The following is a 23,394-nucleotide window of genomic DNA, read 5'->3' on the forward strand; positions in this document are numbered from 1 at the left end:
GTGGAAGATTGTGGTCGAAACAGAAGAGCGTGGCTTGGTGGAAAATGTCTACCACAAAACGAAAAGGAAATCGTTGTCATGAAATTACAAATTATATACCTACAGACTAACAAAAATCATTAAAAGAGTTCCAGGGATATATATATATATATATATATAGATGAGATGGAGAGCTGATGCATATGTTCGAGTGCATCAATGTTGCCATCAATGCATCATGCTTGGGGCAATATTTACATTGTAGGGCATAGGGGAGATAAATGAAATTGAGGAGGGTAGCAAGGAGGTGTGAGGGGTTCTAGTCCCAAATGAGACAAACTGAAAGAGGACTGTGTGACTTGGGTATAGATTGGCATGTGTAATGTAGAGGGAACAGGGTGATATAGTGATATAGTGAGGCAGAGAGGAGGGCAGGGGGATTAACAAGAGAACCTGAGACTGTCCAGAGCAGGGGGCAAACTGAGGACCACAATATATGCCTTTATATGACCATGAAGACTCAATAGAATAACCTGCACTGTGAATTAGGTCTGAGCATGGATTTGGTACCCAGGTGGACAGTTGGAGAAGGGACTGTGATGGAGTGAGATGCAGTGTGATGGAGTGAGATGCAGTGTGATGGAGTGAGATGCAGTGTGGTGGAGTGTGATGGAGTGAGATGCAGTGTGATGGAGTGTGATGGAGTGAGATGCAGTGTGATGGAGTGAGATGCAGTGTGGTGGAGTGTGATGGAGTGAGATGCAGTGTGGTGGAGTGTGATGGAGTGAGATGCAGTGTGATGAGAGAGGCACACAATGATACAGTAAGGCAAAGAGATGAAGGGGAGTCCACGAGACATGATATTAGAGAGACGGGGGAGGCCGGCTGTGTCTGTGACTTACTGTAACTTGTGTAAGGGGAGGACCAGGGATGAGAGAGGGGGAGGTGTTAGTAGTGAGAGGGGGTAGCAGAGAGGGAGAAGCGGCGCACACGGGACAGCAAGAGGGAAAGAGAGAGGGGGATCTGCAGCAGAGCGGGAGTCCGTGTGCGGCTGTCACAGAGGGCACGCCGGGCACACTGTTGGTCGGCTGGAGCTAAACCGAGCTGCTCTCCTTCCCTCCTCACGGCGCCGAGCTTCACCCGGATTTAGTGACTCGCTAACTTTCCACTGTTATGGAGCTGAAACTTTCCCCACAACTTCTCACCTCCCAGCCCCCGAGTGTCCGCTCCACAGAAACCCCAGCCGCCCCGCTGCCAAGCGTCTCCTCATCCCTCACCCCTTAAATCCTCGGGACCCTCCGCTTCCGAATCGTGCCCGGCCGGCAGATCCTCTCCCTCTCCGGGCTCATCCCTGCGGGACTCCCCTTCTTGTAATGAGCTGAAGCCCGCTGCCCCCAATCCCCCCCAAGGGACCATGGCCGTGGGGGCACAGCCCCAGACAGACAATGGCCGGGTGCCCTCCTTATCCTTGGCCACGGTGCCCGGCCAGGAGAGCGGCATGGAGTTCGTGGCTCTTACGGCTGTGCAGACGGACAGTGGCAGCCCCCGCCGATTGGGGCTCCTGGGGACTCCCCTGCCGGGTCCACCGCGCACCTCAGCCTCGCACAAGAGGTACCGGCGCCTGCAGAACTATCTGTACAACGTGCTGGAGAGACCCCGAGGGTGGGCCTTCGTCTACCATGTGTTCATGTGAGTACACCGTCCTCACTACCGGGCATGGGACTGACAGCCCTATGCCACAAAAAGTCAGTCTCATATAATGCCATTAAAGTCAGCATGTGCGCATCCACATCTATTACTAGCCATTATCCATCTATCTATAGATATATATATCCATCTATCTATCCATCTATCTATAGCTACCTGTCTATCATCTATCTATCTATCTATCCATCAATCTATATCTATATGTCTGTCTATCTATCTATCTATCTATCTATCTATCTATCTATCTATCTATCTATCATCTATCTATCTATCTATCTATCTATCTATCTATCTATCTATCTATCTATCTATCTATCCATCCATCAATCTGTATCTATATATTTGTCTATATGTCTATCTATCCATCCACCACTCTGTATCTATCTAGTTATGTATATATCTATCAATCTATCTAAAAAAAAGTTTTAGAGTGAACTTTAATTCAACTTGAAAAAATGAGTCCAGTTACCAAAATAGTCTATAGGTATAAAAGTTTCAAACATTTCTGTATCCAGTATTGTAAACGTTTTGTTTGTTTATTTACATTAACCTTTTGCAAAAGTACTTCTGACTTCCCGAAAGCACGTCTCCAATCAGTAATTCTATTGCTATTATTATTATTATTATTATTATTATTATTATACCTTGTGTTGGGCCATACTATAATAGCATACGTTTCTTTCTGCTATTTTGCTGTGTGGTGAGAAACCATGAGAAACACTCTCAAAACTCATAAATCATCCACTAAAATAAATGTACCAAACTGTTGTCCCATGAAACCATGTCTCCATCACTCCTATTTATAGGGCTTTAATGATGTTTTTATACTTATATATTTCAAAGTTTTTTCTCATAAAAATAGTTTTTAGATCAATCAACGTCGTCTAAAAATTGTAGCCTTAAGCTACGCACTTGCTTCCTGGGGATTGTGGGAGTTGAACTCAAGTAATGCAAAATATCTGTATTTTATTTTAATATCCAGTTTTATTAATTAATAGTTAAAAAAAATTGGTTTTAGCTTATGCCGTGGTCAGTACAAGCCCATTATTATTAATCTTATTAATACTATCATCAAGCCTTATAATTAGTATATGTAAACAAAAAAAAAAACATCTTAAAACACCTGGTTGTGAAAGCCGGTGCCATATCATTTATTTTATTTTATTATTTTATTAATATTTATTTTAATATCTGGCTTGTATATATACGCTTCAGGATATGCCGTTCCCTTAATTCGGAAGGGTTGTAATAACGTCACGCCATGTTCATCGCTGGCGACTTCAAATAAATAATAAAACAAAAAGTTAAGTAAATTATAGTTTTGGAAATCAATTTCGCAGCCTTGGTCATCAATGTAAATTAACCCTTTGCTTGGAACGTAGTGCATTAGCACATCCCCCCATGCCTTCCAATAATAAGCGTATCAATAAAGGTTGCATGTTGGGAAATGACTTTCCATGAGAGAGAGAGAGACTAAAAACACTCCCCTACTACATTATAGGAATTTTATTCTCCTGCTTCAGATCAGTCATACTGACAGGTCTTGTAAGCAGGGGGCACCATGTGGTTCCTGTGTGTATAGTTTAACCCTTTAATGGCATGTTGGCCATGCTGACGTAGAAAGTTGAAATATATACATTTACTCATCTGGCACGTGCAAGCCACATTCCAATCAGTATGATATTTCCTTTTTGTGATGGAACTTATTGTAGATTGTAAGAAAATTATTCTTGGCCACGGCAGATTTCATATAGAGGTTCAATGTTCTCAAGAGACCAATATATATATATATATATATATATATATAGATATAGATATAGATAGATATATATATCTCTCTATATATATAGATATAGATATAGATATGTATCTATCGATCTATCTATCTATCTATCTATCTATCTATCTATCTATCTATCTATCTATCTATCTATCTCTCTCTCTCTCTCTCTCTCTCTCTCTCTATATATATAGTAGAATAGCTAACTATCTGGCCGCATAGGCAGAGGTTAGGAGCAGAATTCTACATACGGTATATGCTTGCAATACCTTACATACATTATCATGCACTTTCACTAGTAATAACTTACAACTAGGTTTTTAAAAAAAATCTGCATTGGAATTTCTATTTTAACAATAAAAAGTTCCATTTAGCGCGGAGATTATGAGAACTAGTAATAAACAGTAAAGATTCACAATATTATGCGTTGATTCATTTGCCACAGCGAAGGCAATAAGTAATGATGAAAAAAAAATAAAATACAAAGCATATTATTTAATGCAAAAAAACTACTTTTTGGAGTTTGGATTTATTGTTACTCGTGGTCCTCAGGGTTACTAGGGTGCAATCTTTTATTATAAAACAGAGTAACAGAGTTACTAGCTCTGGGTATGGGGAGATCAAGAGCTGCAGTAACTTGCTGACCCTTTACTAATAAACACATAGTAACAATCTGATTTATTATGGAAAGCTTCTTCCATGCACATGGAAAGACTGTGGGAATCAGTTCCATGAATCTCTTAAAATGCCTCCATTGCAAGGTGTGATTAGGAAAAATCTTAAGAGCTCAAGAGCGAATCACTAATCATCTTTGTAACCATTTAGGACTGTTTCAGTTCCTACTAGTTTGCATCTATGTAAGAGTGGCTACAAAACAGTTGTGTTCCTCATGGTGAGCTGTTTTATAAGTCATAGGTAAATGGAACGTACATTTGTGACCTCAGATGCTCCAAGTCTTTGCAGTTGAACAGCTTCAGAAACGATGAACAGGACCCCTTCTTTCGGAATGTTGTATTGAACATGATGAGAACAGAAGCTATAAGCGAATATTGGTTGTCATGTTACTTTTTTTACACACCACTCACCAATCACACTTGACAACAGTATCAGTAAGCAACAATAGTGCATGAGTCCCCCAAAGTCACGAGTGCCCCAAGCATAGCTACAAATCTCAGGGATATGTTGTGTGCCATTGTACTACATTGTGAATACCTGGAAAGTGTCACACAATGACAAACTATCTCGCTCCTCCAAGGGACCATCTTGTGTTCTGGGAAAGAACATGTTAATTCACACTCGAAGGCCAAGCTTGCATATCCTCAGGGTTTCTGGTAGGACAACATCTCTGTGTAATGTCTGCTTCTCCAGACGGGTATTTAAAGTCACACTTTCCAGTAGCCTTATAATGTCACAGGGAGCTGCTGAAGCTCTGCTCCTCACTCTGATCGCAGTGTTAGATACAGTATATTGAAGTCTGCTGTGGGTCTGGTAAAATGAGTTTTTTTTAGAGGTAGGTTAAAGTGAGAGGGATATTGGGCATGTTTCTGTAAGTGTTGTTATTTAGCACAAACTCATGCTCCTACCATGTTTGTGGTAATGGTTCCTGCAAACCAGGGTTGGCTGTCTCTGACATGGTTGGTTCAAAAGGGGCTGCTGCCCTGGGCCCAGGTTTACCTTTGGAGCCCACACAGTTGTCCCAGGGGCTTTCTTAACAGCCACCATAGTCCAGTGAAGCACTGTCCCCCTGCTGTTAGAGGGGGCCGGGATATTATGTCATGTAGTAGGGACCAGCAGCAGATGGTACGCAGACCATGAATGAAGCTTGGGTGGAGAAGTCTGCGCTGTTAGGAGCTCCATTAATCTCCACGCAGGTACAGTTGGGCTATAGAAGGGGGTTGCCTGGGTCCCTTTTATGTTTAAAGATGGCCCTGAAACCAAGGAACACGTCGGGTATGTGAAAAGTAAGCATTATGAAAGGTGAACACAAGTGAACATCTTGCTAAAGAAGAGCCGAGCTGGCTTTGAGTGACAATCATGTTTGAGATACAGGGTTGCCAGTGGTAATGAGAGGTCAATCACATTTATTAGTAGCTTAGCTTTTTTAATAGTAAATGGGGTTATTACAAGGCACAGTCCCTTTCTAACATTTGCTCTTCCAGGCTCACCTACTTGCTGTTTTATATATCAATTTTTATATTATGTACATGTAGTTCATCAAACAATTTTTCATCTGCGCATGCAAAAAATGGGAGAATGAATAACCCTCCTCTTATTCTTCATGTTTATATGTAACTTCTAACAAACAACAACATTTACAAAGTCTGCTTACAGTTTTCAGCTTTTTGACAAAATGGGTGCACTTATGGTGCACAAGCGATGTTATAGAGAATCTGGATACATGGAACACAACACTATGCTATCCAAACATGACCAGATCACTTGGTTTTGGTACACCACCAAGCCTTGCCACCATCCATATGCCGTTGCCAGATTTTCAGTAAGCATAATTGGATTGTCAACCTGGCATGACCCATCAGAAAATGGGCACTAATGATATCCAGTGCTTGTTGTGTCACCAGATATGTCTTTTGATTTGGGTATAGCGTTACACAGTAGGGCCAGTGTGTCCTGTATCAATTTAGACTTCTTCTGTGAATTTATAGGTCGGTCCAACATGTTTATGATAACATTGCGTTTGCTGTCCGGTTTATATATACTAATGTTTCTTCTGATGGACAACCCCACCACTGATGTGATGATGATTGCAGAGTATTGATAACAAGAGACATGTGAGATAATATTTGTATGAAATATTCATTACTTAGAAATGGAGATTCCAGAAACTCCCTTCAATAATTCATTCCACATACTATTGCTGTCTTTATTCATCCTCTCCACATTACTCTGTTCCAGCTTAAATATATACGTTATTTTTTTTTAGTTAAAGTAGTTCCGCATAGACACGATATTAATTGTACTCTCAATTACAGGGCTTGACCAAACCCAGACACCAGGTCATGATGGAGACTAGGAATTATATCTTGGGGTTATATGTTTCACAACCTGTCTCTATATAGAGTTATGTGTCCAGCCATATGTACAGAGCTGCTTCGCATGTCCAGCTTCTCTGTCCAGAGCGATTTCATGTGTCGTCCGGCAGCTCTGTATGGAGCCTGCTTTTCCTGCCTGTGTGCTGCTGGGAGGTGTTAAGCCAATAAATCTTAGCAGATCTGTCAGTTTACACTGACGGCATAATGACATAAGAACCCCAAAAACTTTCAGGAAGCCTTTTTTAGCGTAAAAAATTTATAATCGCCTGCTTTTGTGTCACATGAGACCAAAAATTATGAATACGAGAAAATGTAGCATGATAAAATAATAATTGTTGGGCAGTGCGTGGAATGATGTTTTTGATGCTGCATTTAATTACAAGCATTAAGTTCAGAAGTGTAGGTGGAACAATTCCTTTAATGCCAATTAAAAGGGTAAGAGTCTTCACCCTTCATGTAATTATGACCTCCAAAATACCCCTGGTTTGAGCCTGTTTAAAGCTCCTTTAGACTATGAACAGAGGCAGAGCTTGTCTAAGTACACAAGGAGGCCTTCGGTCTTAAATAGGCACAAGGAGGTCTCTGTTACTTTTCCAGAATATACAGCACGCTTTCAGTTCAATTCCTCTAGCTCAGGGGATAAACTGTTAACCCTTCTGCTGATGGCAATGTGGGAACACCGAGGCAGGCACCCCCCCCCATCATCTTTCTCATCATTTGTTCTGCAAAGACCAGAAGCCTGTTCTCCAGAGTCTATACAATAATGAAATATGCATATAAGCAGAATGTTGTCTCGTTAGGACCAGCTTGCGACAAGGATAGTCGCGTTTCCCCTGGCAGCTGGTTACAAAGTGTCACTTACGTCCTGGCTTATCACATCTCTCTTAATAAAACCTCTTCTCGGGCCGGAATAGTGTGTAAGGCTAGACAAAAGTTTGGCAAAAGAATAAAAGTAAATGGTTCCACTATGCCGGCAGTAAAACGGCTTGATAAAACCTCGGTGCCCGCAGCGTCTCTAGAATGATGCTTTCTTATTTGGGAAGTGCAGGGGTTAATTATGCATTCATGGCTAATTATTGATGAGACAACAGACCATAAGAGATTGAGCTAGACAGGAACATCGTGCAAGGTCTCCGCATCTCTTTCATAGAGCAAAAGACTTTGTATAATTCAGTCATTGCTACCTTCTTTTGTCTGACATACAAGACAACATGTCTTCCCCTAATAGAAAAATATCACAAATACTTTTCCTTTTTGAAAAATAGATGATAGAAGGTTTCTGAGATGCTTCTCAGCTTTAGCCATGGAGATATGAGGGGCTATGCTGCTTGCTCTGTTAATGTTACAGACCTGTCTTCTCAAACTCTTGTGCTCCTATATAGAGCAATGATCTTATGATCTTAAGCGTTAAGAAGTCACAATGACGTTTTGGGTGTTTGCAAAACATTTTGACTTTGTCTACCGGGTTCAACTGCACCCATTTGCAAGCTTTAGCCAGTCAGTATGATGCCACGGTACACGTAAAGCCCCACGGGGAAATACATTGTGAGGGCTTTCTTCTAATTAGCAAGCAAAGGAAATTTTTGCTTCTACATGCTTTTCTTGCACCTGCTATTCCTCTCTCTTGAGTCACCGGAAAACAAATCCTCTCTTCAACATATACCAGAAAACCCAAGACCAGCATCCTGGAAAGACTAATCTTTAAAGTTAACACATGTTTAATATGGTTTTGGCCCCGGAAGAAAAATATTTTCACATGTACATTTTTATGCATATTATGGTGACATACCTAATATTTGATTGGCAAATGTTCTTATTTCCTTAATGCCGGTAATACCTGCACTTTTTATTCTGTAGAAAGGTCTGAGCAGGCAGACGGAAATCCCCGTTCTCATCACAGATTTCCTTTGTATTTGCTTAGCAATATGGTTCTGTCTGGTATGCGGCCAAACATAGATTTGGTGGCCACCAGTTTTAACAGGCCACACTATTTGCATGTCCCAGGCAGAAGGCTTTGCGGAGCTTTCATGTCTTGGTGCAGATGTTCAAATGCCACTAAAATGCACAGTTGACTGTTAACGCATAATTCCTGATCTATTCCTGTATCTATACAACAATATTAGAAAACTAGACTTTATTTAAAGTTCAGTGTTTATCATCTGATTTGCATATCCTGTATGACAATCAGTGGTGTATTTACCTCCAACACGGTCCTAGGCCTAACCAAGTGCAACGCCAATAGCCGTCCCCTCCATCCCAGCATCCTACTAAGCTTCAGCATTTATCCTTGGGCTCCCCCTTTTAAGAACCTGTGGTGTTGGGCAGAAGACCTCCTCTGCACAGTCCGCCATTGTGTCAATGGGCTGGATGGGGAGATCGGTGATCTCATTTTTAATTTGAACCAGTCCATTTTACAGTGGTGCTGTAGGGAGCCTGATCGTCCATAAAGGGCATTTGGCTTCCTGTTTTGTGGGGCTGCTGCCCTATGGACCTGCTGCCCTAGGCCAGAATACATCACTGCAATTAATAGCTATGCAAATATTAAATCATAGATATTTCATTATTAGCCCTAGTGGAACTGTACCCTACCCAGCTTTCAACACATTAATATACTTAAAGTACCTATATCTTGTGTTTTTCTTGATACTATAGGTAAACGGGGAATCGGTTGCAAGAGTAGAATCTAGAGTTAAATATTGTGTAAAATAGCTACAACGTTTGGTTGCCTCACATATAAGAAATACTAACGTTAATGCTGTGAGCATTCTGCAAATGTTCCTAAGTTAAGGGGGCTGTTTCGCTTCCTCAAAACAGTAATTCCACTGTCTGGTACAGTAAGCAAATGTACCTTAGCAACTTCATTTTACTGTGGGGTTTAATCAAACAAAAACAAAGCAGAAAGCAGAAGCTTATCAACATATACGGCAACAACCTATCAGCGCCTGATTTTGTGTGACAATTGTTCCCAAATATTATGAATGATGCAGGATTTGACATGATTAATGAATCACTTCTGAGAAGTTTGGTCATTCTGCAGTGCTAGGAATAATGTTTCTCTTCCAATGTTGCATTTAGTTAGAAAGGTAGGTGGGACAGACATTTCAGCTCTACTGCTGAGATATTCAGAGATGCGACAACTGGCACTACGTGTAACCTCCCCACCAAAAGTAGCTTACAGTTCTCACAACAAGAAAACAAGTTCCAAATAAAGAAAAATAGCAATTTACTTGTAAGGTGCACTTATAAACAATCCCAATCACAATCTCAGACACCTCTGGGTGATCCATACTCCATAGGGCAGTTTGAGTTGTTCTGTGTGAACAATGTGACCATGCAGCTAGAGCCAGGTTACGCCTAGATGGCAGCCTTGGACATTGTAGTGTGCAGGGTTATTTCTGCCATGGAGGTCCCTGGTTCTGTCCTCAAGTCATGGATCCCCAACTGACCACTCTTCTACTCTAGCGTATACTTTTCTCCCTGTGCTGTATGCTCTCATAGTGGAGAGGTCGGTGTTGGAGTTGGCTTCGCGCTGCCTTGGTACAATAGAGCTTTATAGCCAGTATTTCACTGGAAATGACCACCTCCATCTCATATTATGTTCAGTGGATGTTGGCACAACACCTGAAGAAAGTGTATTAAATGTAATCATAATACTGTTCACTCCTATAGCCTAGCCTGGGTAAAACAGCAAGACGTACCTGATTACATGCAATTAGTTATTCTACCTTTCGTAGATAAATACAAAGAGGGGTGCATGTATAAAATGTGATTCAGGTGCAAAGTTTACAAAGTGGTCTTATCACCACAGCAACCAGACTACTTTTCAAATGGTCACTTTTTATACCAAACACCCAATATTTCTTAAAGGAACACTGCAACGTCCCAAGTAACCACCACACTGAACAATGAACTTTTTATATGCATTCATCAAACCTACAAAACGTATTTACTTAAAGGAGAAGTGCAGCTGCAGATCTGCAGCACCTTGTCCCCTTCGTGATCTGGGATATTGGGCCACTGATTGGCTGATTGAAGTAACCTATCAGTTGCAAGAAAGCACTCCCATTTAGATCAATGAGAGCAGTTCCCACACATGTGCACAGGAGTTGTTAGACCCCTTCCCAGAAGCCAGCACTGGAACTGATTGACAATAAGTATTTTTTTTTAAGATGTAGTTGGCTTAACACATCTGCTGTAGTGCAAATAACTGGGGGGTTGGGGCGAGGGGCACATGCATACGGGGGAGGTTCTGCAGAATCCCCCATCCATTTGTAAGGGGGGTAACATGAATATTTTAACAGACCTTTCAGATATCACATTAAAGTGCATATGATGGCTGTAATGTGCCTTTAACCCCCAGTGCTGTTCATGTAACATCATTTTTGGGAAGTAAATTTTGTAATTTTGTTTTCATCGTGGATAATAGAATCATATGTAAATGATTTCTTTTTCTGTTTTGGTAGTAATGGAACACTGTATTTTTATTCAGGTATTTATTACCCCGTGTTCTTTAAACAAAACCTTAAATGCTGTGCAGTATTTCTCAGATCAATTATAGATGTCAATTTGCATTTGATTGTTCGTCTGGATTGCTTCATTTAGTCTAAATTGTTGTGTTTAGAGCTCTTATCGCTTCTATTGAGCTTATAAAACCTATTGAAATATTATGTTATTGCTCTGCGGTAAACACTTTAAAGCCCTGGCTTAATCAGGAATATAATTATAAAGACACAATGCAGTTCTGTGTCCTTTATTTGATGGCACAGAAACGCGTGTGATATATTAGTGTACCTACCTAACTGTAGCATTAAGAAGTCAGCTACAGCTGGAATACACAAAGGTTTAGGAAATACCCACAAAGTATCCTTAGTAGAAGAAGGGTCCATACATATTATTATTTATTTTTAATTGTTTTTGTTTTTATATATATATATATATTATTTTTTTTTTTTCTTCGTACGTACGTTCACACCCATGGCCTGTACTAGACCAGCTATATGCAAGGGCAACCTATCTAGGACCAGCTGAGCCTACAGGAGATCAGAAAATCTTTCCTGTAATGCCTGCCTAACTATATATCTAGATTACGATCTATTTTAACAAGTCATTTATTATTATTATTATTATTACTACTACAATTTTGACCTCCTTTGGAAGCATGAATGTCAAAATTAGCTAGCAGCATGGCTAACTTTAGGTTAAAAGGACCTTTGAGTAAATGAGATAGCACTCAGTGCCATAAACTGGGAAAACAAATTCTTCTTCTATGAAATAATGCATGTTTTATTAGAGAATACCTTCTTTTACACTGACATATACATAGAGAAATATCCCTTCATAATAGCTCCTTCCCAAATTCCACCTCTTGTAATAACCCACCCCAATGGCCAAGGCATCTTAGTAGGATAATGACATGAGCACCAAATGGTTTTCCTAACTGGTTTTCATGACTTTAACTCCTCAGTCCCTTCTTATAAGTAAAGTTGTGCTGAAACGTAGTGAAAACCAAAAGGGTTTTTTTGGGGTAGGTTTCTTTGCTGTTATGGTGCTGACTCAGTACCCAGGCTGATTGACTATTGATTTTACGCGTCTCAGATACTTCTTGCCTGCGGGGAATGAGGCACGTCAAAAAATCATCCTGCTGGAAAACAAGCCCCTTTGAAGCTGGTATTTAAATTGGTATTCCTTTTTTAAACCTAGAACTATGAATAAGTAGTTTTTATGGCTAAAATACAAGTTCAAACACACAATTACACCTCTTTGCATACATGTGGTGTTATGTTCTGAGAACTATGGAGGCACCCTCCATATGGATATTTTTTTCACAAATCTGACCTGTCTCTCTGCTTCAGCTGTATTTACATTTTATGTAAATTATCTTTACACTTCTGTTGTGGGGAATTACGTTTCTTAGTGAGTTTGTCCATCTTAGATACGAGTTGTATGTATTCTCAAAACTGGAAGTTTTCATGGTATCCCTATGCATTCTACTGTAAGAAGGGCTGATCTGGCCCTGCGTAGTGAAATCAGTGACATGAACCATTAAAGGTACAGATTAGTTTCCCTGACAGCCACTCTAAAGAAGAATGTATATTAAAGGGTTGCTCTACTTTAATGCATACCATAGCTATATGTTCATGCATTTGCTTTTGTAAATGCATGGGTGGGATTAAGCAGAATTCCTGACGAACATATCTTCACATCATATGCTTACCACCAATTCATTGGCTCGGCGAGCTGTGCCGGCGGGTGTCTCTTCAAGAAGCCATTCAGTGGCATGAAATGTCAGACCACGGAGGAGGGCAGCTGCATCAACAGGGCTGCAACTTGTAGGCCAAGTCTTTTCTTTCTTTTCTCATTTTGTAGAATGCATATTTAGGTACCAACAGACTATTTTCATATACATTATTCTTTAATGGGAGTTTCAGGGACACAAAACTGTTCCTCTAAAGTACTCTTCAGTGCTGAGGATTTTTATAACAATAAATACCAGATATTCAGCCATTTTTACTATATGTTGACTTAATCGCAATTCCCCCTTTTCTGTTTTATGTATCCACACAATTAGACATCCTTTTTTCAGGACACGCAGGGCTTCCTTTCTGTTTACGGTATTAGCCCACATGCATATTTTTTATGTACTAGTTCTGCAAACTAGTTAATAGAATATAGATACTTAAGGACAAAATATTTTGCAGTGTGAGTTCCAGTCCTCCCCGTAGTTTCTCTAGGGGGACATCTTCCACTTCCATATGAACCCCTCCCTTTAATTTTCACTGTTTCTCCATGAGCATATCCCTTAAACTCCCAGTGAGGCAGAATACAAGCCTCCATTCAAGTTTCCTTTAATAAGCCCTTCCCTTCAAGTCTTCAAGTCTCTAATCATCCTTTCTGGGATCCAACTATCTCCCTTAATATTAGCATAAAAAACAGATCTGCTGCTTCTGTTGAAACCACCTAAGTAAAAATGACCATACATATATACTGGCACATTTCTTTTCAGCTTGTACCGTATTTGCTCGATTATAAGACGACCCTGATTATAAGACGACCCCCCAGGTGTGGGAAACTCTGATCTCTGACAGTCGGGGAAGGTCTGCGCGATGGACGCAGACAACCCCCACTGCTAGCCACACCTCCTTCCTGCTGCAGCGGAAGTTGTCTACGCGAATCACGTAGACATCTACACTCTGCCCCAGCTACACACCGGGGACTCAGAAGTACCGGTAAGTGGGGCGGGGGGGGGGAGACAGGAGGATCCAGGTCCCCTGCAGCTGCGGGGGATCTGGATCTTAGTTGTCTCATAGTCAGACCTATTTGAGGTCTGATTATAAGACGACCCCGATTATAAGACAAGGGGTATTTTTCAGAGCATTTGCTCTGAAAAAAACCTCGTCTTATAATCGAGCAAATACGGTATTTTTGGATCCCTATTAAATATCAATATGAAAAAATGAAAGGCTCATAAAGCCTAGCTCGCTTTTATAATGCTTTTATCTGCCATTTTATCTCCAGTTGTTTACGTTCCTCTCTAATTAACTGCTGCCCACTAGCCTCCTTTCTTGACATCTCCAGCTTTCACAGCTTTCTCTAGACCTTGCCTTGTTCCTCACACCGTCTCTCTCGCCTATGCACACTATCCCATCTCCTAGTCGTACTATCTGTGAAAAGATGCTGGGAGTACATTTGGCATGATACGATAGAATCTTGGCATCAGGATCCTTCTTGGAATCTCGATCTGTCCTCACAGCTGCCCTGCGCTCCTCTCTCACTCCTCAGGAATCTCACAGGATTCAGGAGAGATTAGTTTGTCTCTTGTGTACTTACTGCTCCATCCTCTCTCCTTACATATCAAGGCAAGCAATCTATCAGATGCCCTCTCAGGAACACTTTGTTTGTTTCTTACTACCGCACTGTTTATTGTGCGACAGGAAAGGGATAGACACAAAAAATACACTTGTGACGACAAACAGAAAAAGGAGAGAAAAAACTGACTCAGAATGAAAAAAAAGCATGTGGCAGAGTTGTGTATGAAAACTATGCATCTGTGACATCTGTGGGCTCTAGTGTGAATTAACCGTGGACTTGAGAGCTCTTAGCTGTGTGTGTACAAAACCGTCTCTGATTTAAGTGTGTGAATGACCTGCAGTTTTCCTGTATGTGTTTGGTTAGTGTGAGTGAAAATTAGCTGTGCGCATATTTGTGAAGTGCTTCATTTGAAGTGAATGTGTCTTAACCTTGTAATGCATTTCCTGGTACATTGGTAGGTTTTACGTATATAGATAAAAATGTAAAAAGTATTGTTTGTTTTTATGTACTAGATGGTTCATATGCGTGAATGATTTTTGTATCACTTAGCTGTGTTTTTATAACGTGTGTGAATTCTGTGTGTCTGTGTACTTTACCTTCGCACATATACAGGAATGTGAATGAGTGAATGAATGATGTGTTGGAATGAACAGTGTCAGCGTTTAGTTATGTTCACATATGTTTGGGGTCCTTCTGCTTTGCTCATTGTGCGACAGCTGAGTGGTATATTTACCTGTGGCTGTAAAACTATACTTACCTACCAAAGCACTGCATGATTCTTGGAAGACTACCTCTTGTTCTCTTTTGACAGATAATTAAGGAGACAAAGTGTCTCAAATTGGAGTTCTGTACGGGCCGTCCACATGAAAATGAATAATTACACCCACTAACTGTAAGAATGCATGGATGGTCCTGAAGAAGGCAGGAGTAGGCCTGAGGGTCTGAAGATTTTTCTAAATATATTAACCCTTCCCTGGCCAGGTTGACAACCAGCTATTAAGATGTCTTATGTGAACCTGCTCTGATTACCTCTAGTCAGGGTTAAAAGCCTCTCACCGGAAGAGAAGTCTTCTAATTCAAATTATGATTTTTTTATTGAGCATTGCTATTTGTTCCTGAATTCTGAGGATGCATTAATTATCTATTAAAAGTAAAAAGAAAGGAAAGCCCAGAGCTAGCGAAAATCACAGTAAGAAGGGAAAACAATGGGCCAGAGCCTGCAACGTTGTCAAAATGTTCTTTTTTCTTACAGAACAGTAGTGGTCACTGGCTGAAAATGACTGGCTGTGAGCATAAAAATGTAGCGTGGTCCGCATGTATCCAGCTGTCTACTTCACTTATGTCATTGGGAGGCCACTGGCCTAGTGGCCTTAAAGTGCCAGCGCCACCCTGTCATTGCCATTTTGTGGTTTTAAGAAATATTTAGGAAAGCCATTAGCAGCAGATGTTTGGACGTGCACCAGGACACTTTGGGGGCCCCCTTACAACATTTGGACTGCAGGGGCTTATGTTACACCCCTGAAACAAATATATCTGGGCATATGCTGTACAAGAGGCTTTGATTTAAATGATAAATATCTGCTGACCAGAGCTGTGCGGCAGATTCCATAGACAGTTTTATGCTGCCGTGTAACTTAAACACAGTTGCCAACATTCTGCCCATGTCAGTCTTGGCACAATTTAAATACATTGATGGTGTGGGTTTTGCTATAAACAGCGCACATTCTTTAACCTAATTGTAACTATGTTTAAATACATGTTTTTTGTTTCTCTCACTGATATACTATTAAATGTGATTTACCATAAATGAGTTACAAAATACAGTGACATTTTTTATAATGAATTGACTATAGTACCAAAAGACCAAAGTAAATGTAATTAGCCTTTATCGTTAAGTGGGAACCATTCTGCAGGCACCAAAGCCTCAGTCAGTAGCTGTTCTTTGAATCATCTGGTCACCTCAAAATACAGCATTTTCTTACCCAGATGACTGACGTGTGTGTTGCTATAAGTTTCTGTGCAAACATCACTGTTTTTGATGCAGAACACTTAAATAGAGCCTGTGATTTAGCTAATAGATTTGATACCGGAGACGGTTGCTTAGCAAGTTCCTCTTCATTTAAACAATCAGGTTTTGTTTTTTTCAGGGATAATGTGAGAAGAGCATTTTTTTGTATGCTTGTTTAATTGCCGCATTGTGTAATTAGATGACATTTTCGTCTTTTGATTTGGTGCCTGTGGGAACAGACCAATAAAATAATGATGCTTCTTACATAGGATACATGAAGACGATTGTAATTAATCAGTGAACAGAGAGATGGTTAAAGGTAATTGATGCATCTGAAAAAAAACCAGAAAAGCCATTAATCATAAAGGCTTTCTTTTGCACTTCTGTTGGTAGATGACTTAGCTGTATCAATGCCGTGATATAGCTAAACCCCTGTCTACTTGTCACTAAACACATGCTCACTTTAGCAAACTAAGAGTTATTCAACCACTTTCACTGTTTTTTTTTTATCTCAACTAAGCTGAAAGGGTAAATATCTATATAGTCTCACACCTCCACAAGCAAATGCATTCTGTCCTACAAATGGATTCACCCACCATTAGGTGGCTTGAGTCGGTGACCGATCTGAAAACTCACCCCCTACTACTCAAAGCCTCAAAACAATCGCTAACTGCTCAGATGTTCATAAAGGTTTAGTGGACATATTGCTTAACCACAGCCCACCCAATGCTAGTCTAATAAGTTTTATACAAGCCATGACACCTAAAAAAAGACATACGTTAAGTAATATCTTAATAACCTTTAAATGTGTCGAAATTGTTGTATGCTTGTAGTCTTGTTATGACTTACTATATTGTCTTATACTTGTAGACATTTGTCATATAATCAAAGTCTTACAAACAGTAAATATGCAAGATTAGGTTTTTTATTACATTTTGTTAGTGTTTGTGTAAAAATGTATTCAGTCAATGTATGATCACTGTTTTAAGATTAGGAAGATGAATTGCAAACCATGCATTTTCTTCCACCATTTAGAAAAAATAGGGTTTAGAATTAAGCCCAAGGTTTCATAAAAATAAAAAGAAGGCACTTGCGACAATAAAGTGATTTGTACCCCAATAAAGTTCCACCATAGTCTTTATCAGAATCTTTGTATTCTGCATTTCATTCCCTCTCTTACGTGGAAGGTACTAGGGATTTATCAGGACCATTGTCCCATTTCATGAAGAATCAGTGGAGAAGACTCCAGCCACTACACTGTCCATTAACAGCAAAACAGGCTTGGCAAGCTAAGGCTAGGTTTTAATTAAAGTCCAATGCTGTCGGCAGTTCATTTACCCCATAATATCAGGAACTACGAGAAGGGGATTACTTACTTCTTCATAGCAACGGAAGGGGAACATAGTAAATCATAAGTGAAAATGTGAATGGAGCTTCTTTACCCTGGTTTCCTGGCCCCTCTATTTTCTCCTTCAGTTGTGACTGTTTCACACCTGCCTGGATGAGATATGGAATTTTCTAATGAAATTGTGTTCTTGATTTTTTTTAAATATTCATATAAAAATATTCTACATTTCATGTTTTCTTCTCCCAGGTAGAACAGCCATGCATGCAATTGGTGCAAAGTGTTTCAACAAACAAGTGTTCAGTCTAGTAGTCTGTGTTTTTCTCGCCTATAGAAAAATACCCATTTCATGGTGACTTATAAGTGGCTCCTCCATAAGTGTACTGTATTTAAAGAATAAAAAATAAGCCCCACAGTAATGGTAATCCGTGCAGAACATAACACAAGATAAATCTGGCTAGATCCAGCTTACATTCATCCTGAGCCTATTCCCAAAAAGAACATAAATGTTTTTGGGTTGCCACAGACAACGAGATTTGCGGAGGGTATGCTGAATGGGAGCGCCCATTATAAACTCGCTGACCCCCCCCATCTCTAGTTACATTGCATTAATAATTAGGACAGCATGTTATTGAATGGGTTAAAAAGGCATGTCTGTGCTACATTATACAGAAGTGTCTCTAAAATCCTTGATCCCATTTCTGGCAGCGAACTGGCTCATAATGAATGGCTTTTGCAGACGTTTGTGTTTGGTCTAAGTAAAGTAGAATTTCTCTTCTCCTCTTATGTTAGATTCTTATCAGAGTTCCAGTATACTATGGCAGACTGATCTATTGAAGTCACGCTAATGTAGTATATCTTACATATGTTAAGGACTGTTTATATTATAATTTTAAGTGTCTTTTCCTTTATTAAAGGTACAATCCAGCCTTCGTAGGCACTCTAAATGTTCATGGTTGTCCATGCAAATACCCTTGGCCATTTTCTGTGCAGGAGATGTGTTCGGCTGACTATATCTTATCTCCCGTTAGCTGTAGGGCTAGCTCGGGCAGGTGTCTGATCAGATCCATGTGCCCATTTGCCAAAACTACTCACACTGATTGCAGTGGCAGCGCGTTCCTGCCGCTGACTGCTTCAAGCAGTCAATCAGTGGCAATAATTGTCAGACCAAGGAGGAGAAGGAAGGCTGCAGCTTCTACCTCCAATGCTATTTTTTTGTTTTGGTAGAATGCGCACAGAGTATGTAGGGCTCGGTGGGATAGTAAACTGTCCCTTTTAAGGCTAACTTGGTTTTTGCACCCTAGTTGGAAAAAATAATCACATTTTTAATCTGCATCAGAATTTAGTAGCTTGGGTAGGTCATGGTTATTCATTGAGGCATGTTGGTCTGAGTTCATGAGAAATACAAAAATTCCAAGGTGATTATCAGCTCAAGTACTCCATAACATTCACTTGTAGCCAGTGGCGTAACACAAAAATACCAGGGCTGTCCTGTGACACTTACGGTGGAGGCCCCAAGCTGCTTGTATACACACACAGTAACATACTTACACTCGTCAACACACTGTAATATACACACACTAACATATTTATACACATACAGTAACATACTAAGTAACAGTAACATCACTGCAGCAATGACATCTCACACTATGTAGTATGCAAATTATTACATCTATCAAGTACGGATGCCATATATTGCCAAAAAGCCAATTGCTGCCTTTTCTATGTACAACGTGGTTTTGCACAAGGCTGTTTGTCATCATCGGAGGATGTCACTGCACTGATCTGGTCTGTTTTCTGGCTGGGAAAGGGGACACTGGAGCATTGTAAAAACTAAAGAGGTCGTATTGCTGGCTACCAGTAAAAGGGCTGGTGTAAAAAGCTCTCATTTAGAAGGATAGTGCTCAGGTTGTATCATTGTGCAGCGGATTCTTTCTGATTCACCAGCATACATGGGTAGTGATCTTGAAAACAGGAGTTGCTTTAGAAGCCATATGGCCAATACCCTCAGGCTTTCAATGCAGTGCCAGCTTTCAGAATATCCTCAAATGAAACAAACAAATAGGTCTAACACTTGGTTGACCAAGAAGGGACAACACTTAATAGCTTTACAGTATAAGCATTACCATTAACCTTTACAAAATGAAACTCTCCATCAAAATATTACACTAATTCCGCCCATGAGAGCAGCCCAGATTCCAATGCTGCTGCATGAGACAAACACATACCCAAATGTATTTTTTCTCTGTGAGCAAGGGATCCATGGCTGAATTACCAGTTTCAGTCTTAGGTAAAGACCAAGAACAGGAAAGACCTAATAACTTGCCCATGGTTAGTCCCTACCCAGGAGTATATCAACATATTTGCTATTTTATTTGAACAATCTGGGCCTTCCCTATGAGTAAACTAGTAGCTTAAATGCAAACCCCTGATGCATCTCATTGATAAGGTTTATGAGTGTCAGCTCCTTATAGTTTAAGTCTGGTATGCCCTTAAGGGTGTCAAAAAGGTTTTTTCTCTGTAATTGCATAAGAAACACATTGTTGTAATGCTCCTGAGTGGGGGTTTGCAAGATATTAGGTTGAGCAAATTGTTGGAGTTGTCCACTGCTGCTAGAGTGTTATGGGTGGCGTGTTGAATATATATATATTGTTGGGTAGTTCATACTGCACATCAACAGCCCCCAAGGGTTGATATTCTATCCCAGATTCCTGTATGTAAGCCATGTTTCTAGCCTTTTGAATTTAGTGCTTGGGGCATCCCAGTCCTTTTACAAGATTGAGTTTAAGGTGCCATATGGTCTTGACACAGTAACTGAAGCTGATCGAGGCTGCCAAGGAGTGGTTGAGCCATACTTTGGCATCTTGATGTGTGTGATCCGAGTGTGAGGCCGTGTGTAAGAGTGACAGGACCTTTTGGAAAGATATCTGAGTGAAGATGTGACTTGAGTATGAAAGTGTGAGACTTTTGGAAAAACATCTGAAGGACATAGAGTGCATGCCTCCTAGCTGTGATTCTGCCAAAGGAGCTGGCATTTCTGTTCAAGAGGCTCAGTGTAATCCTAAACAGGTGACACTGGATTTAAACATTTCTCACACTACAGAGCTGTGTGAAAGCACTGGAAATGTATTCCCTAAACATTAATCATGCCCCAGGGAACAGCCCTCACCTCTGCTTTGCTGTCATGATGAGGTTTAAGGCTGTAATGGGAATAGTATAATCTGTGGTGTGTGTTAGTGACTATAAAAATGTGAAATTTGTCCAATTTTGCTAATTTTCTCAGTTAAATGCTACTTATATATATATATATATATATATATTTTGTAGCATTTATACTTTATACATACATGCATGCACGCAGTCTTACAATAGACACATACAATTACACACACACACAGCCACACTAACACCATACACTGACGCATAGATTCATATACAGCCCCTCTAACACACTTACATGCGCACACACTCTAACACATACACTTAAACATACATCACATACAATCTAAAACCATACCCACTTCGCTAATTTCCTAAACTCAATTCCAAGTAGCAAACTATTTGAGTTTTGCTACACATCAAGTCCATGTGTTAGCACCGATTGGTGAATTCTGAATTCTATCTTTCTGGGACACAACAAAATGACGCTGCTAAGCTAGTAGGAACAGATATGAAGCTCTGAATTATTTATACAAGATATTGTCTTTCATTTTGTGGCTTTTTGAGAGCAAAGGTAAGACTGTTTTAACCCTTCTTAAAAGTGCTTTGTGCTGCTTTTTATGGCACAGATATATTAAATATCCAAATCCTCCATTAAATTGAGCCTGCCATGTTTGTGGCCACCGAGCACACCACCCAAACACAGTAAGACTGTCCAGCTCTTTCATAACATCATGTCTACTTACTGAACTACCCATTAAGTAACAGTGCTTGCAAGGGCACAGGGCAGGCCCGAGGCCAACTGATGCCTATGGCAGTGATTTTCAGTGACTCCCTTTCATAGCCTTTGGTATTCAGCCAGACCTATGACACTCATGGGGGATATCACATCAACCTTGTAGGTTTCCAGTGCATGGGTCTTTAACCTAGAATTGACTAGGAGAGCTTCCTCTTACAACCCAGCCCTTGACCTCCAAAATGTTTCTGCCTTCTGGATAACTCTGGTATCACATCGAGTGGTTGTGTTTTCTAATAGACATGGTTTTGCCTAGCAAGTGGCCCTGCTTTTTGTTAACAGATTTATCTTTGTCCTCAATGAGAGACACTTTATTTCTGTGGAAGTTACAGTGAGTGAAGGCTTCTTGTCCTGGGCTTGCATCCCAGTATGCGAAGCAGTTGCTTGGTGAGACTTCTCAGATCCATGCAGGATAGACACCACTGCCTGTAATCTAGAAATCACATGACTGCACCAAGCTCTTTCTACATTTAGAAACGCTGGTTAAGGGAAAATATAAGTATTAAAAAAAAAACACAGTTTTGGAGTTTGTAGCGTGATCTTGACATCCCTCCCCTCCTAGTTCTCAGATGTTAACCAGTTCAGTTCTCAACTTTCCCAACACAAGCTGAAGGTTTCAATGTTCAACAATTCTTATAGTATAGTTTAACTCCCTCTCTACTGGAAATAAAGAGACATCCATTACATTCTATTTATTGAGTGCATATTACACAGTGCTATAAACTTAATTTTGGATGCTAAAAGGATTATTTTATTGAAAAACTTGCCCTACTATAATTAATTATAGCGGCCTTTCTAATACCTTATGTAAATTGGTGTAGCAATATGAATTTTGCTTTATGTATTTTGATATACTATGTACCATATAGTTATTGCATCATTTCACGTTTCTTCTTCTGAGATTCTTCTGAGGTGAATGCTAACGAAAGACTCTGTGAACAACGTTCCTCTAAGCAGGGATTGTGTAAAGACATTTGCAGAAATCCTTTTAGAAGTGAGAAGTATATTTTATATTCTCCACATAGATGTGCACCACTTATATATATATATATATATATATATATATATAAGAATATTATGTATATATTTATATACATCTCTATTGTATGCATGCATTTGCTTGTTTACGTACGATATGAATTTGTGGCTATCATCATCCTAATGCATAATCATTTATTATAAATTTTTTTATTATTATTTATTATGACTGATCTGGCTTTTTAGCTAGGCACAGGAGTTAGGGGTACTGGCGGTCTGGATCCCCTCTCCCTGAGGATGCTGGAACAGTGAGAGGGCAGTAACAGCATGTAAACCCCTTACACAGGCTGCAGGAGAGCAGGGTTGTGCAGCGTAAGCAGCAGAGAGGTGTGTGTGAGGGTCTCTGGGGGGTAAGTGATACCAGAATAGGAAGGGAGGTGTACATCAAATTAATGCCTCCCCCTCAGGCAGCTGTTTAATAATGTGCTGATCTAGGGGCAGGGAAGCATTTTACTTCCCCTGCCCCGTTTGTGATGTTCAATGTTATTTCCTACTCAGCACGGCAGTAGTACTCAGAACTCATTCTGTCACAAACGCAAGACAAGAGACTTTTTTTTCTTCTTCTGTCAGTTTCTAGGAAGTAGTATGTAACACGCCAGGACTTCACCACTGTCTAATCTTTACATACTGAAATGGTTTCGTTTCTTCTCTTTCTCATGTTACTGTCTGTACTCACCCTGCCCTATTTTTAATAGAGTTTTTTTGCTGTGTATCCATTGT

General features: G+C 40.1%; 1 protein-coding gene across 2 annotated transcripts in view; it reads left to right on the plus strand.

The window, feature by feature from the left end:
* Window positions 1-986: 986 nt before the first annotated feature.
* The window catches only part of KCNQ4 (potassium voltage-gated channel subfamily Q member 4), a 48,320-nt gene continuing 25,912 nt past the window's right edge, over window positions 987-23,394 (plus strand). For both annotated transcript variants that reach the window (XM_053454741.1, XM_053454742.1), the window contains exon 1: window positions 987-1,668. In XM_053454741.1, coding sequence (XP_053310716.1) covers window positions 1,394-1,668 — 275 coding nt within the window. In that variant the 5' untranslated portion in view covers window positions 987-1,393. The remainder of the gene's footprint in view (window positions 1,669-23,394) is intronic.

This window comes from Spea bombifrons, chromosome 2, assembly GCF_027358695.1.
Source record: "Spea bombifrons isolate aSpeBom1 chromosome 2, aSpeBom1.2.pri, whole genome shotgun sequence".
Lineage (NCBI taxonomy): Eukaryota > Metazoa > Chordata > Amphibia > Anura > Pelobatidae > Spea > Spea bombifrons.